This window comes from Peromyscus eremicus, chromosome 6, assembly GCF_949786415.1.
Source record: "Peromyscus eremicus chromosome 6, PerEre_H2_v1, whole genome shotgun sequence".
Taxonomy (NCBI): domain Eukaryota; kingdom Metazoa; phylum Chordata; class Mammalia; order Rodentia; family Cricetidae; genus Peromyscus; species Peromyscus eremicus.
In genome coordinates this window covers 16,407,690-16,423,720 of record NC_081421.1, presented here as the reverse complement: position 1 = coordinate 16,423,720, position 16,031 = coordinate 16,407,690, and the positions used below count along the sequence as shown (strand labels likewise).

Here is a 16,031-nt window from a genome sequence, read left to right as displayed (position 1 = left end):
ACTTTGAAGTGTTTGGTATTTGCTGTTTTTGTGTTGTTGCTTTCTTTTCCCAGTGATTAAGATTTTTATCTTAGGAATCCTGGAGGGCTATTGATAACAAAAAAAGCAGTGTTACCTCTTCGAGGAACTGAAGAGTCTGACACACTCCTTGATCTTATGGAAGCTGGGGACTTGAGGCTCTGTGCTGCTGTCCCCGGTGACATGGTACTGTTGGTCATGTGCTCATTGAACACGTTAGGTGACTGAGGCATATGAGTGAAAGAGGCTGACTGACTTGGCTGATCCCAGGTCCTGCAGTAGGCTTTCCTTGATGACTCAGGAGAAAGGTGCTGGCTCACCCCTTCAATGGAATCAGGAGTCCCTGGACCAGATGCTGGTACAACAGTAGAAAATAAAACAAAATAAAAGTCACAGGTAAGAACATTAATTGATAAAAGTCCTTTGACCCAGACACCTTTTCTAACTATATTACGTATTCTTTCCACTTCTGTATTTTGCAACTGTATGGCAGTAAACAATTTGCAAAGAACAATCCTGTACTTTATTTAATTCTGGCAGAAACTGAATGAGAAGGGCAAAACAGATATTTTGGTCCCATTACAGGTGGAAAAATAGACCCACTCAAGAGGCTTTTTTACATTTTTCTACTGCATCAGGCCAACTGTATTCTTCACTTCCACAACCTCTTCAGCTCAACATAACTTCTAAGATCAAGAAAGAGACAAAGGCAGCATGGTAGTATATCTCTAATATTTTCATTTTCCCATGCATATCTATGATTAACTTGGATAGTTAAATGTATACTTGCACCTGCAATTTTACGAAGATTACAGAGTAAATTATTATAGAATAAAATGTTAGTTAGGAGGTAATCTTCAAGAGGGTAAGGCATTTATTTGTTTGGAATACCTAGTGCTTGCCATTAGAGGGACTCATTAGACATTCTTAGAACAAATTAATGAATTACATGGTATAGCTTACAAAGTAAGTCAAAATTTGTGTTATCAATCATGGATCTTGTTTACTTTAACCCAAATTAAAAGAAATCTAATTATGATAACAAGCTTACTTGGCAAATTTACAGTTTGGTCTCCAAGGAACAGGCGCCTTGCAATACTTCTCCTATACCAGGCTCTTGGAAATGCTAGGATTTCACTGAGTCGGCGCATATCATACTTAAATGAAGCAGACCCTATATCACAAACAGCTGATACAGAAATAAAGTTTGTTAGAGCTCAGAACAAACATCCAGAACTTTTAACACTTTACATGGTAGTTATCAGACAGAGTACTATACCTACTGTTCTAACCCATAAAATACTAAGATACATTGTATCTAACAAGTGATTTTATGTCTTTCTTCAAATTACACAAATAGGGCATTGTAAGATCATTAGCTCTGTGTCCTTTTCTTGGGGAGGTGGCAAGTTAGGGCTCTGCCACAGTTACCAGAGAGGTTCTAGAGATTAACTATATGGCAAGCTTTCAGTTTAACACAGGGCTCCTCTCAAATATGGAAAATAAATCAACAGTATGTGCTACAATATGAACTTGCACAAAAAGAACTGCAAACCAAAACCAAGTACTGCAAAGGAGTACTTATTTCTCTCTTTGTTCCAGGGTAAAAACTTTCACATGAAAAGCACCCTTATGGCCACCTTCAGGGGTTCTGTTCTGGCATCATTCCCCTTCTGCATCTTTTCCGTTCCTCTTCCACAGCTTCTTTAGATTGATATGTCAGTGACTTCTAGTGCAAGTGCCTGAGCCCATACTCCCAGACTTGGTGGCCAGCTGACCCACTGATAGGTCTATAACCATTCTCATTTTAGTTTGGTTTATAGTTATCTAAGTTAATGGTTTAAACAACCCCCACCACCATCAAATCATCTAAGCTCAAAGCCACCTTAAAAACAGAGGCCATTGTTTAATTCTTTATAACAAGAATATTTTAATTAAAAGTTATAAAATAGAATACCAGAGATATTGATTAATGTAGTGTCCATTTTGCTTGTAGACTTGCTTACAGACTGACTTTCAAAGAATGAGGCACCCCCTGAGCGCCTTATCCGAGACAAGCTCACTTTTACAAACTCAAGATTTATACTTAATGAGTCTTTTCGACCAGTGACTGAAGTAGGTTCTTCATCTACATTCCCTAAGAATAAAACCAAAATAAGAAAAATGTTCACATGTATGCATATGCACAAAGAGATGTGTGCGTATGCAGACAACTAGTTAACGAAAATTATCCAGCATACAGTAACATGTCACCAATCAAAAGAGGTTAAATTAGGGAAAATTTAGACAGAATAGTCTAATGAGCATTTGCATTCTTCATAGCAGTTTAGGTAGGTTGAAGCCTGTATACAGAGGTGGCAAATTTAGCAAGCTCACTCCAACAACAAAAGCTAGAATTTACTTGTATAAATGTAAGAAATATTCATTTATGAGGCCTGAGCTTTAAAATGCAGATTTCATTTTACTAAATGATGGCTTGTTATCAAGCATAACCTACATACTTTAAAATTTTACTTTTTATGGACTAAAATTTTATGCAAAGTAATTTGATAATATATTTAAATATGTATTATAAGAAAACTTTTGTATCTTTAGCAATTATGCTATATATATCATTTAACAAGCATTCTTAAGTTTTAAATCCTTGTAAAATCAGTTTATCTGAATATCTTGTTTTGTATTTTTACTTATAGGGATAAAATAGGTATTATCAAAAGGGAAAAACACAAGCTTTTATGTTGTTTATACCCATTATTTAAGGTAACATAGTCTAAGAATAGAAAGCTTTAAAAAAACATAACAAAAGGCACAAACAAGTAAATATACCCAGTCCTCCTGATCCGGATGTGAGGCCAGAAACAGTGGACTTCTGCTTCCCTGCACCATAGGGGTGAAACACATACAGGGAAAAGTCAGACATGCATGCAGTGAAGCTCAGGCCAGATGAGCTGCTGCTGGAGCCAGTCAGATCTGACTGACTGCTGCTGTGTCGACTTCGGCCAAGCGGGCTGCCTAATCCTGATGAGCCTGTAAAGAGGAGATATCCCAACATCATTAGTCACAAAATCCTGATGAGCCTATAAATAGGAGACATCTCAACATCATCAGTCACAAGTAAGTCTACAAGCACTACCATGCTCTCAAAAGCCAAACATGAGGCTATTTGGGTAAGATTCTGAATTCAAGATAACCACAAAAAAAAAAAAAAAAAAAAAAAAAAAAAGGACCTGAGTGATTCCTTCCAAATATGAAGGCTGAGTTCTCTTCAACAGCTTTTATGCTTCTCTTGAAACTGGAGTTAAGGATTTCATTCATATTTTGCTTTAGTAAGTTCAACCTTCTAGCATTTTAGACCAAATAATTCTTTTCAGAAAGAAGGATTTTCAGATTGGCAGGTTGTTTGCACAGTGTCCCTGGCTTCCCCATAAGTTTCCAGTTAAAGTCTCAGTTGTGAAATCCCAATACTGGAAGGCAACTGCTGCCCTTGGTTAAGAACTGCTATTTTAATGACATTTCAATTCTACTGTTAATTCCCACTTAAACTAGATAATATTGCTATTGTTTATATTTATATTTCTATATGAATTATGGGCACAGAACTTTTAGTGAGGAAGGAGTGTTACCTCATTAATAAATCCTCAACTGTAATTTACAATAAAACCTTTCATGAAACAAATGAGGTAGAGAGCAAAATTTACTATTAAAAATACAAGTGCTACTTGGTAAAATTTTTATAAGAACACATCTTTATAAAAGCATATCGCTTATTTGCCATTTGCAAACCCCATTGCTCCCAAAGGGTAAACTCCAACATGATACAAAACATTCAAAAGCACATGGATGTGTAGATTATAAGTATTCTTATCATAGTGCTTCAAGTAGCACTCAAGCTGCAACAACAATGCTATCTAACTATCGTTGAGCTACAAATATATATCAAAGGGGATTCATATTCTACTAACACATGAAATATACTTACAACTTTGGTCTACTACAGGTTTTTTCCTACAAATGTCACAATTCTCTAATACTCTGCTTTCCTAAATCTATTTTAAATACAGATGAATAACTGTTAAAATTTATTTAAAAATAGTACTTGGATTTTTATCAGGTGACTTAGTGTTTCTATACCTGGTATTCCAGCTTTGCTAGCAGAGGTCTTTGTTCCACTCTGTGGAGCATTACCACCAGGGGATAAGGTCTCTGCAGGGTATGTAGTCCCCAAAGTGTCCAGTTCTCCTCGGTTTGAAGAAAACACCAAGTCCAGAGATGGTAGCTTCAGCATGCATTCTACTCTTGATACTGGCAAGCAACTAAATTTGATTTGTGAAGGCTAAAGAATAGGAAGCAGGAGAAAAAAGATTTCTAGGAACTGCATGGTTAAAACAATTTCATATTGGATTCTAAAAGTTATATGTAATTTCCATTTTAACATACATATACCAAATATATTACGTTGAATCATCTGACATTTAAAAGAAATTAAATTTAATGCCACAACTTATAAAAACAGAAGGATGGCATATAAACCAAAATATATTAACAGAATGGTATAATCTTTATGAATCTAAATATTCTAGGCACAGAGGCTCATTCTAAGCCCAGCTCTCAGGGGGTCTGGGGAAGAAGGATTACTGCAAGTTCAAGGCCAATCTACAGTACATGCCAGCCTGGGCTACAGAGTTAAGATCTTATATAAAGCAAGCTAAGTATTTGAAGATTCACTGACATTTGGATAATTCAGAACCTTAAACATATTTATGCCCACACTATTTTTGCAAATCTTTTAAAGGAAGCAATCCCGTATTAAAATACTGAAAACACGCTGGGCAGCAGTGGCACACACCTTTAATCCCAGCACTGGGAGGCAGAGGCAGGCGGATCTCTGTGAGTTTGAGACCGGTCTGGTCTACAGAGCGAGCTCCAGGACAGGCATCAAAGCTACACAGAGAAACCCTGTCTCAACGCCCCCCCCCCAAAAAAAAAATAAATATTGAAAACACTTTTGTGTTAGTAACAAAGGTTTACAAACCTTCAAGTACTTAGTATATTTTCATCAGACCTTTAACAAAACTCCAGAGTGTCAGACTGGAGATCTTTTGGTCAAATAGTTACTGTAGGAAATCCTTGCAACAGACGGACACCAGCACTTTTCTTTTTCTTACAGATTGATTTTAAAATTTTAACTGAATGGTAAACTGAACTTGAAGTTTGGATACAAGCATCTTTCTAATTCTCTTTAACACATGGATTGAATCAAAGGATGTATTGATAAGAGTGCATTAAAGAATAAAATATTTTAAACTACATTAACTGTTACACAAATTCCATAAAAGGTACTGTTGTGTCTTAATTATACTGTAGATCTGCTCAGAAAGAAGTGTAATGGTGAGAGCTAAGAGTACCACACTAATACGGAGATGAAATGCTTTCAAAAAGTTTAAACTTACATATTTTAATCTTGTTTCATAAAAAATTGAGATTCAAAAATGGAAAATCCTAATCTATGAAACTGCTCAGAATACTAAGTATATACATACAGTTTTACATGCACTTCTTGGGATTTATCAAACTTTTAAGCCATTGTAGACATATCAAACATTCGTGAAACTGTGACGCAGAAAAATTTGAAGGGAAATAATGTTGAAATTTCGAGTAGAATATTTTCTTTTTGAAGAAATGACACACATCACCTGAACTCGAACATAAACCACAACATCTACAGGGAAGGAAGAGTAGGCAGACGTTGATGATGACACTAGGGATGTTGTTGATTCTTCCATAGGATCTGGGATTTCAAAATGCCCCATATCTTCATCTTGTGAGCTGACTGCTGTTAAAATATTTAGTTTCAAGTTTTAGATCACATCAAGGGCAAACTATTGGAAGATCCCTATCTCTAACTAGTATTGACATAGACATATCAACACCAGAAGTGGCTTTGAAGTCTGTCTGTTTACATATCCCTGCCTACTCAAATCTCATGTTCATTTCCCAAAATTAAATTCTCCCACATCACACACTATACACAGAAAACAGCATTTATGTCTTGCCTACAAAGAGAATCCACTGCAAGAAACACACGAACATAGGATCCACAATCATTAATGTTGTCACTATCTAGCTGTTTCCTTGAAAAAAAAAAAATCATAAAGCTTCACCACAGCTTGGGTTCTCTACTTGCAAATGAGAATGAGATGACCTCTCTGGCTCTTCTCCAATTCTATAACTTGTTTTATAATGGAATATATAACAATGTATAATAGCACTGAGAAAGTCTATGAAACAAGACCTAAAATTACAAAGCATATGAGGAGAACACTTACCTGTATAATTCCTTTCAATTGGTGTAATTGGGATAGTTTCCAGAGCCTTTTCCAGAAAGTCCAATAAACAAGGGCTAATAACCATTTCTTCTGGTAATGACTGAAGCGCTACCCAGGCATATAGCTTGGCTGTTTTTACTCCTCCACTTCCTTTTCCTTTGGCTAGAATGTCAGTAAATATGAGGTACATTGAATGAATTCAAGAAAATGTCCCAACAAAACATGGCAAGTTAATGAGAAATTAGAATTGTATGACAACTTAATTAAATGAAGTACTTTACCTAAGACTACATGAGAAAACAATAAAAATAGACTGATAGAAATGATATATTAATGGTAGACTACACATATCATTAATGATTTATAATACTATGTTTATTCTTGGTTATGCTAGGTTACAGAGTATGTTCCAAATTTTCAACTTTATACTTTTGGTAAGTTTTTGGCTGGTGTTAGTCCATTTGTTCACTTGAAAAGATAGCAAATCTTGACTAATGTGATTTAGTGGAAGGAAAAATATCACAGCTTTTGGATTTCTTATGCTTAGTATATACATATTGACAATACTTCTCTACATAGGATACCATGTCTCTTTCTTCTTAATCAAGTATTTCTGCTTCATAAAATGCATAAAAATATCTAACAAAGTCTTAGCTAACTTTGTCTCTAATACTCAATTTAAACATTAGTTGTATAAATACAGGAAAATGCCCCAAATCTATAAATCCTCACTTTCTCCATTTATAAAATGGAATACTAGTATCTGCCTCATTCTTAATGAATCTAGCTATACTTTGTCAACTGAGAAGTGGTAAGCACTAGGTATTATCATCAGGATTCATTACTATTTTAAAGGGTTTGTATATCATGTGAAATTTCCAAATGAAACTTCTTTAATAATTATTGTCAGCTCTAACAGTCCCTATATTAGAGATTCTATCATATATATGAATGTATATATGAATTATATACATGAATTTATATATGAATATATATAATATATAGAATAATAGAAAAAAATATATATGCATGTGTAAAGTATCATTTATATACTATGATAGCCATTTCCAAGATGGCTTTCAAGGTTCCTTGCTGGCTTTCAAGTTCTAGTTCCCATCCTCAATGGTCTGTATAATCAGTAAGAAACTGTAAATGTAGTACTCTGTGACTTTTATAGCTAAGCTATTAAGCATTGCAGGTTCGTCAGCTTTTCTTTCTATCACTCTACTCAAAGGATGTTAACTGCAGTATCATAAAAATACTCTCATCTCAGTTGTGATGCCCCACTGGGCACCAGTCAGCCAGTCACATGACTAGGACAGGATGGAAAATCTTTTTAGTTTAGTCAAGTATTCAGGTGACCTAGCCAGCATCTTGACTTCAACCTCATTTAAGACTGTGAGTTGAAATTTATCAAGCCAAATTCCACTTGGGTTTTTTTTTTTTTTTTTCATCAATAGAGCACTGTGATTAAGGTTATAAGTTTTGGGTAACCTGTTGTGTCACAACAGATAATTAATAATTGCAAGTAATTGCAATGTACTCATAAATTTGTAAATTAGATCCCTGGCTGACTATAGCTCCTAAACTTAAACCACATGAACTACCCTTTGGTAAATATACATTGTTCTAAAAGTGTGGTTTGTTTATGAAGATTATTATTATCAAGAGAGAGTCTAAAGTAGTTGTTTTGTACTTCCACAGGCAGATTTTATACAGTCACTACTGATAAGTCTATATCCTTTCTTAAACAAAGGAATTAAAAAGTCTCAACAGAGCAAGAAGAACAACTAAAAATTTATGAAAAACATGACATAATACAGTGCAGTCTCAAATACCTGAGGGAATAGGTGGGGGTTGGGGAGGAAGTAAGGTGTTAGTCTTGGTCTGGACAGTGCAAGGTAAAGGAGGAGAAGAAGGAGATGCTGCGTTATCTTTCATACCATACAACTTGGACTCTTTGGAGAGTGTTCTAGGCAAGGAAGATCCTCTGGAGGCATTAGGTGATTCAGTCTTTAATGTCTTAGAATTGTAATGCAACTGTATTAAAAAAAATCAAAATAAACATTTTGCAGATAAGGAAATAGCGTGAAATATAGAAGATGTAGTTCAGGGGAACACTGGTTCAGAAGCCTGAAAACTTAGCTCCAGCTTTGTAAGGTAGCTTTAAGGTTCTGGAAACTACTTGCCTTTTTTTTTTTTTTTTAAATCAAAGAGCTCAATCCAGATCATCTTTAAAGTTCTTTTGGGCTTAACAGTCTAGATTCAATAATTTTAGAAATTAAAAACATTATTATTTGATGAAATTACACTTGGTAAAGTTTAGCAAGCCTAGTATGAATATCGGTATCACTTCTTTCTGCCAAACTTTCATAGGAAAAGATGTATGAGCAAAATGGTAAGCCACAATTTAGACACTCTCATGTTTAGACTATGGCTACATTAGCTAAGTCAGAAAGTTTCATGTTTTAATAAAATAAGCAAAAGAAAAATATATGGTAGAAAATAAACACTGCTATTAATTGTCTAGTCTCTTATTCCAGACAATCAGGTTTTTACCTTTACATCCACTCCAGGAATATAAAACACTGTTGTTTCTAAGTCACTGGTCTTTGTCTGTAGAGAGGATGGCACTTTCTTGCCCGTCATTAAATGGGTAGTAGAAGCATAATTAGTTTGAAACTTTTTCTTTTTTGAAGGCGAATCTTGATCTAAACTCCTAGAACTTCGATCATAACTTCTACAAAAAAAAGGGGGGGAGGGGTGTTATTTTTTAAAAAACTATTTTCTTTTCTTTTGTTTCAAAGCTAACTTTTATTTATACAATAAAGGGAAAGTAGTAATTCAAAAAGTAGAAAAAGGAAAGATTAGAACTTCTAGTTAGATTAGTTATTGTCTTAGAAAAAAGAAAATGTTCATGTTTTAAAGCTAGCTATCTCTATGTATGAATGTATGTATGTATGTATGTATGCATGTATTGTTTGTTTGTGACAGGGTCATGGTTAAGACCAGGCATTTTCCTGCCTCCACCTTCTGAATGCTGGAATTACAAGTGTGTACAGGAGTACACAATTACCTTTATGCTTTGCTAAGTTCACAATTGTATCATTTAAACATAATAGGATGAACTAAATGTAGCTAAATATTAACAGTCTTTTATGGTTCAATTAAAATGGGCCTACCAGTTATTCTTCAATCACCATTACTACATTTATGAGATACTGTAATTGTCTACAGTGTTTTTTTATACTCTTATTTTGTAAAAATTTCATTTGATGGACCATTAAAATCTTTTTTTTCAGACATATAAAAAATAAAGGGAATGGAGTAGAGAATCTTTATTACCTGTTTCAACAGCTGTTAGCATTCTGCCATTCTTATTTACATTTTTACCCTCTCACTTACTAGTAACTGTTACTTTACTTTCATAATTAATTTTTTGACCAGGAAAGAAAAAGAAAAATTCAAAGAAAGAGCTGAGGAAATGTCTTAGCCAGGAAAGCATTTCCAATAGCAACTATGAGGACCTGAGATTAAGCCTCATAGCTCAGAAAATAAATCATGGTGACACACACTCATAATGCCAGTGCTGTGCAGGTACAGACAGGAAGATCCTTTGGGTTCTCTGGCCAGTCAGCTTAGCCTACTTGGTGAGCTGTTGGCTGGTGAAAGACCCTGTCTCAAAACACAGAGTGAATGGCATCTGAGGAGCAATATCTCAGGTTGATTCTGACCTCCACACACAAAAGCACACCCATACATCCATACACGAACATGCACATACACACCCCTCCAAAGAAACATAATCTAATGCTAAATCTGTTTATATCATCATTTAGTTAATGATAGAAATAAATGGTAATCTTGCAATTATATCCATAATATTTCCATTTAGTTAGGCCCTATTTGCATAACTACTTCCAGTCTTTTTTTGTTTGTAAACACATCAAAATTCTTAATGAAGAGTCCTGCATTAATTCTTTTTTAAGACAGAAATGTATTCAATACAAAGGCAAGACAGAAATTCAGGCTTGTCGAAAGAATTCCAAAGAATTCTTTACTTACATCTATATGTGTGTAGTGTGTGCTACTCGGGATTAAATCCTGTGCTCACTCAACAGGTACACATTCTACCACTGAGCTAAAATCCTCAGTCTAAAGAGCTATAATTAACAAATTTACCAGTCTCTAAATCAGATATTCACTTCTAATTGCCAGAAAATATGTATTTGTTCTAAAAAATTGCATATTATGAAAATGACCACTGTAACTACAACCAGTTACTTTTAAAATTTGCAGTTTTGGACAGGAGAAAGTTTGTGATAATTTATGATATATAAACAGTGTTTCTAACTAATGAATTCCATGTAACTTTTCTAGCTAGTCTCTTACCTTCTTAAACTTATATCATCATGCTCCTGCAAAAGTGTGGTTGGGTGGAGGACACATTTCCCACTGTCAATTTCAACCCGTATATCAAGTTCAAAGTCAATGTTTCTCTCAGTAGCTGTACCACTAAGACTTCGGTTGACTGGTGTTGTAGGCCAGCGTTCAGTAAGCAGCTGATGAACAGCAGCAAAGCCTGTTGCTTTCTTCCGAGAGGTATGTCTGCAGAAAACAAGGAATCATTATAGTAAATTGAAGTCTTCCTAATGAACTATTTCTCAATGTTATGTGAGTAACAGTCTGTAAAGAAATTTTATTATTTTATAAAATAACAGAAATTATTCAACTAGTTAATACTAACTGAATTTTTTTTCTAGGTTTAATGGATCCATAATTATGAATTGACCATTATCTGCTAATAGGTGCTAGGTGAGGAAGACACAGGCATAATCACAACTATTAATGAATGTGGATACCAGTGTATGAACTGTACTCTATGTTGGTAGAGGTATCATTTCTACAAATTATGAAATCTAAATGCTGCCTTCCTGTTGTTATTAAAAGACAGAAGAACAGGGAAAGAAAGAAAAAAAATGGCAAAGATCTTTGACATGTGGTGGAACTAAATACCACACACAACTGGTGATGATATTGATCCTGATGTTGCTCCATAAATTCATTCATGCTGGTATCCCAGCACTCAGGAGACTGAGAGGCAAGAAGATTGCAAGTTCCAGGGCAGACTGACTACAAAGCAGGAATTTATCCCTGAGAAAAAAAAGTAAAACAAAACAACCCCCAAAACCCTCCAACTAGATTAAAGACTTAAAAGACTTATGATGATAAAACTCCTAGGAGGAAACAAAAGGAAAAATTTCCATGACACTGATCTTGACAATAATTTCACAGATACCACAATTTGAAAAGCACAGGAAAATAAAAGCAAAACCAGACAAAATTATATCACACCAAATAAGCGCTGTGTCTCCAGAGCAAAGGAAATAATCAGCAGAGTGAAACGCAGCATATGAATTAAGACAAGATGTTAATTTCTAAAAGAGACTTACAGAGCTAAACAGAAAAAAATCAAAACAACCAAAAAACCCAATTATAAAAAGAGCTGTGCCAGGCTAATCCAGAGGCAGGTGGATCTCTGTGAGTTCAAGGCCAGCCTGGTCTACAGAGTGAGTTCCAGGATGGCCAGGGCTGAAACACAGAGAAACCCTGTGTACCAGGCCTTTTCTTTTGGGCTACCCCACACAGAGACTTATTTTTAGTTCTGAATGCTCGGCCTATCTTTGGCACATTTCTGGCTAGCTCTTTTAACTTAAATGAACCTGTTTTTCTTTATCTACCCTTTGCCTCGGGCTTATTCCCTTTCTTCCTTCTGTTTATCTTACTTTCACTGCTTCTCATGTCTGCCTGGCTTCTGGCCCCGTGCGTGCCCCCCATTCTTTCCTTCTCCTTTTCTCACTCCTTACTCTCTTCCCCAGAGTTCTCCTCCTATCTATTCTCTCCACCTGCCAGCCCCACCTATCCTTTCTCCTGCCTACCTAGTGGCTGTTCAGCTCTTTATTAGACCAGTCAGGTGCCTTAGGCAGGTGAGGTGGAACAAATACAACACATCTTTACATAGTTAAACAAATGCAGCATAAACAAAAGTAACACACCTTTATACAGTTAAAGTAATATTCCACAGCATAAACAAATGTAACACATCTTTGCCTAGTTAAAATAATACTCTACACCAACCCTGTTTCGAAAACAAAACAACAAAAAAAAAGAGCTTATAGCTTAAACAGACATTTCCTCAAGATGACGTAACAGTATTCAACACAGACACATACAGGCATTATGAATGGTGTTCACACTAACCATCAAAGAAAAGCAAACCAACCTACAGTATGGTATAAAAGCAAACATAATAGAACAGACTGTTAAAATGACTATTAACAATAGTAGGCCAGAATTTACAGAAACTAGATCCTTCTCCATTGGTAGTAAGAATGTAAAATATCTAACAATTAGAGGAAACTGGCTCCTCAAAAAAATTACAAATACAGTTACTGCAGGATCCATTTCTGGGTATTTATCCAAAAGAACTAAAACCAGGATCTTGAAGAGATAGCATTTCCATGTTCACTGTGCCATTTTTCCACAACAGCTAAGATGTGGAATAAGATATGTCTGTCAAAAGGGTAAAAAATATAGATATCTATTAAAAACTTAAATATAAGACCTATGATGGTAAAACTCCTAGGAGGAAACAAAGGGATATATGTAAATATTCTGCCTTGAAAGAAATGCAGCAATAAGCAGTAACACAAATGAACTTGAGGTCATTACATGAAGCAAAAGAAACTCCAGTCAAAGAGGAAAAGATAGTACAGATTCCTCTTTAAAATAGTCAAAACCACAGAAATAAGGAAAGGAATGATAGGTGCCACAGGGAACTGCCAGCAAACAGCATTGTCTCATTTACTCAGGAGAGATTCTAGAAAACCTGCTATGCTGCACAGGCCACAGAAGAATGGTGCTGTACTACATACTGGAACAATTCATGCTGAGTGTTCTTGCCAAAAGAAAACATAAATATGATCAAGCTGGACACCTGGAAAAGATTATTAAACCAGTAAAAAAAAAAAGGAAGCATAAAAACAAATAAAATAACTACATATCGTGTACACAGGAAGCAATTATCTGACTCAGAAGTCTACTATTAAAAAAGAAAATAGGGGCTGGAGAGATGGCTCAGCAGTTAAAAGCACTGGTTGCTCTTCCAAATGACCTGGGGTCAATTCCCAGCACCCACATGGCAGCTCACAATCATGTGAAACTTTAGTTCCAGGGGATCTAATGCCTACTTCTGGCACCTCCAGGCACTGTACACACATACATACAGGTAAAACATCATACACCTAAAATAGAAAAATAAAAATGGAACTATATAAAGCAAAGAATATACCTAAACAAGTCTAAAAAAGTGTTTCCCTAAAAGCCCAAGTACACTTTTGTATTTTAAGAATTACCAAAATAAATGAAAATTTATTTGGAAAGGAAACCTGGACACACCACTGCAAAATTAAGAGGCAACATCTCAAAAACCCTTAAAATGCCCAAGTACAGATAAACACTTAGAAAACAGAGCAATCCACACTGACAGTATTGAGAGGATTACAAACAACAAACACTAAACACTGATGTTGGAAGAAAAGGAAACAGATTTTCTTAGAAGAAATATTAATTCTTAGAATTCTATACTTAATCCAATAATCAAACCTGAGCACATTAAGCTTATTTTATATTTTTACAACTTTAAGAAAGCAGATTTGAATTGTGATTCTTCTTAGGTTATTTGAAGCTATATTCCAGTAAGTGAAGAAATAGGCCAAAATACACTAATACAAAAGATTCCAGAGCTAGTAGCTCCACTGTGAGAAAGGGGAAAGAATCATCTTAGCTCAGTAGGACGATGATGGGCACAGTGGAAACTCTTCTCTTATTGTCATAGCTGCAGTGCAGCTTTAAAGGTGGGTGGATTTTAAAGATCCTTCTAACTCCTCATGAGGGCACATTCTCAGTAAGACTTCATACATACATACCTTTTATTTTATCAACACTACCTTATCTCATTTCTTTCAAGAATGATTTGAAATCTTCATCCACTGCTACATACTTCCCTTTACTATTTATTATTTTTCTCAACTAATGATACTTTTCAGTGTTTCCTTTTATTTTTACTAAGCCCAGGAGAAATATTGCTTTCACCTTTATTAAACCTATAACCTTATCTCTGTTTCCATTTTATTGACAGGTATTATCATGGAGAAATAACTGAAGTAATTTAAATAAACCCATTAAATTAAGAAGAAAACAGTATCATATAAAGTTAAATTACATTAGAAATTATGAATATGTATCTTAGAATTACTCAAAAAATTAACACTTTTTGATAACTTATTATTGTTATGACTTTGTATTTTTGAGACAGAGTCAAATGTAGCCCAGGCTGGAGTAGAGCTTGCTAGGTAGTCCAGGAGGATCTTAACTCCTGATCCCACTGCTGGAATTATAGGCATGTGACATCATGCTTGGCTTGCTAAATATTAGACTAGATAAAATGCCTTAAGTTACGTCTAGATTCTGACATACCACCTAAAGATCTTAAAATAAAAGGTTACTCACGAGGGTTTCCTGTAAATATAGAATCTCTCCCTCTCACGATCTTCATCTTTTTCATCCTTCTCAGAGTCTTCACTGGTAGAAGACAGACTGTCATCCCGTCGTCCATCTTCGGATTGGAAAGGAACACTTGGTGAAAAGCCTCCTGTAGCTTTGGGAGAGCTGAACACCGAACATGATCCTTCACTGTTTGATGAGTAATGTGATGGACCTTCAATAGTAACTGACAAAAGATCCAGTTCTGTCTCCTCTGGAAACTGATTACAAAAACAGTAAAGACAAATCAGATTTGTTTTTCAAGTTCTTTCTCAAAAAGAGAGAAACTAAAAATATGAAAGATGTAAGTCTAAACACTTGAGAATCTCTGAGTTCAATTCCCTCATTCTGAAGTGAAAGGCAGGTCAGACTCAGGAACATATGAAATGGCACACCAAGGAAGGAAACAGGTCAAACCACAGACAGTCACCACTGACACTTGAAAATCACAGTGAAATTTTATTTTAGAGGAACATAAAGGATCATATTTAATTAGTGCACAATGAGTAGAAGCAGATTATGTGGAAAGAAAAAAAATCGAATATAAATCAGGATGGAAGAACAGCTCATGATGAGCACAGGGACTGTGAGTACAGATATTTTCTAAAGGAGTTTCTGGGGACAAATCTTTAAAATGAAACCTTCATGGATTGATGGAAGATGTGTAAACAGTTGAGTAATAAAACATGTATCAACTACTCAAACCTAGCAATGTTGTATTTTAAGTAAATAACTTGTTTAAATACTGATCTCTAACTTGGGATTTTACTGGAGGCCACAGTTTTTTTTTTTTTTTTTTTTTTTGTTTTTTCGAGACAGGTTTTCTCTGTGTAGCTTCGTGCCTTTCCTGGAACTCACTTGGTAGCCCAGGCTGGCCTCGAACTCACAGAGATCCGCCTGGCTCTGCCTCCCGAGAGCTGGGATTAAAGGCGTGAGCCACCACCGCCCGGCTGAGGTCACAGTTTTTAAGTGTCCAAAACCCCAGCAAAGCTTGCTCTGCACTGATTTCAGTTTTCCAGCTAAAGAGTGCTGCTCTAGTGTCATCTGAAAATGGTTAGCCCAATACAGTGCAACTAGCAAGGT

At 35.4% G+C, this 16,031-nt stretch overlaps 1 protein-coding gene across 7 annotated transcripts in view; it reads right to left on the bottom strand.

Annotated features, from left to right (window-relative positions):
• The window catches only part of Bltp1 (bridge-like lipid transfer protein family member 1), a 179,839-nt gene that overhangs the window by 19,023 nt on the left and 144,785 nt on the right, over positions 1 to 16,031 (bottom strand). For 5 of the 7 annotated variants that reach the window (XM_059265243.1, XM_059265246.1, XM_059265248.1 and 2 more), the window contains 11 exons: positions 14,916 to 15,169; positions 10,737 to 10,952; positions 8,904 to 9,084; positions 8,183 to 8,384; positions 6,345 to 6,506; positions 5,712 to 5,851; positions 4,150 to 4,351; positions 2,845 to 3,045; positions 1,976 to 2,155; positions 1,070 to 1,207; positions 116 to 373 (listed from right to left, as the gene is read on the bottom strand). In XM_059265243.1, the coding sequence (XP_059121226.1) occupies positions 116 to 373; positions 1,070 to 1,207; positions 1,976 to 2,155; positions 2,845 to 3,045; positions 4,150 to 4,351; positions 5,712 to 5,851; positions 6,345 to 6,506; positions 8,183 to 8,384; positions 8,904 to 9,084; positions 10,737 to 10,952; positions 14,916 to 15,169 (2,134 nt within the window). The remainder of the gene's footprint in view (positions 1 to 115; positions 374 to 1,069; positions 1,208 to 1,975; positions 2,156 to 2,844; positions 3,046 to 4,149; positions 4,352 to 5,711; positions 5,852 to 6,344; positions 6,507 to 8,182; positions 8,385 to 8,903; positions 9,085 to 10,736; positions 10,953 to 14,915; positions 15,170 to 16,031) is intronic. The other 2 variants (XM_059265244.1, XM_059265247.1) reach the window with 2 other exon arrangements.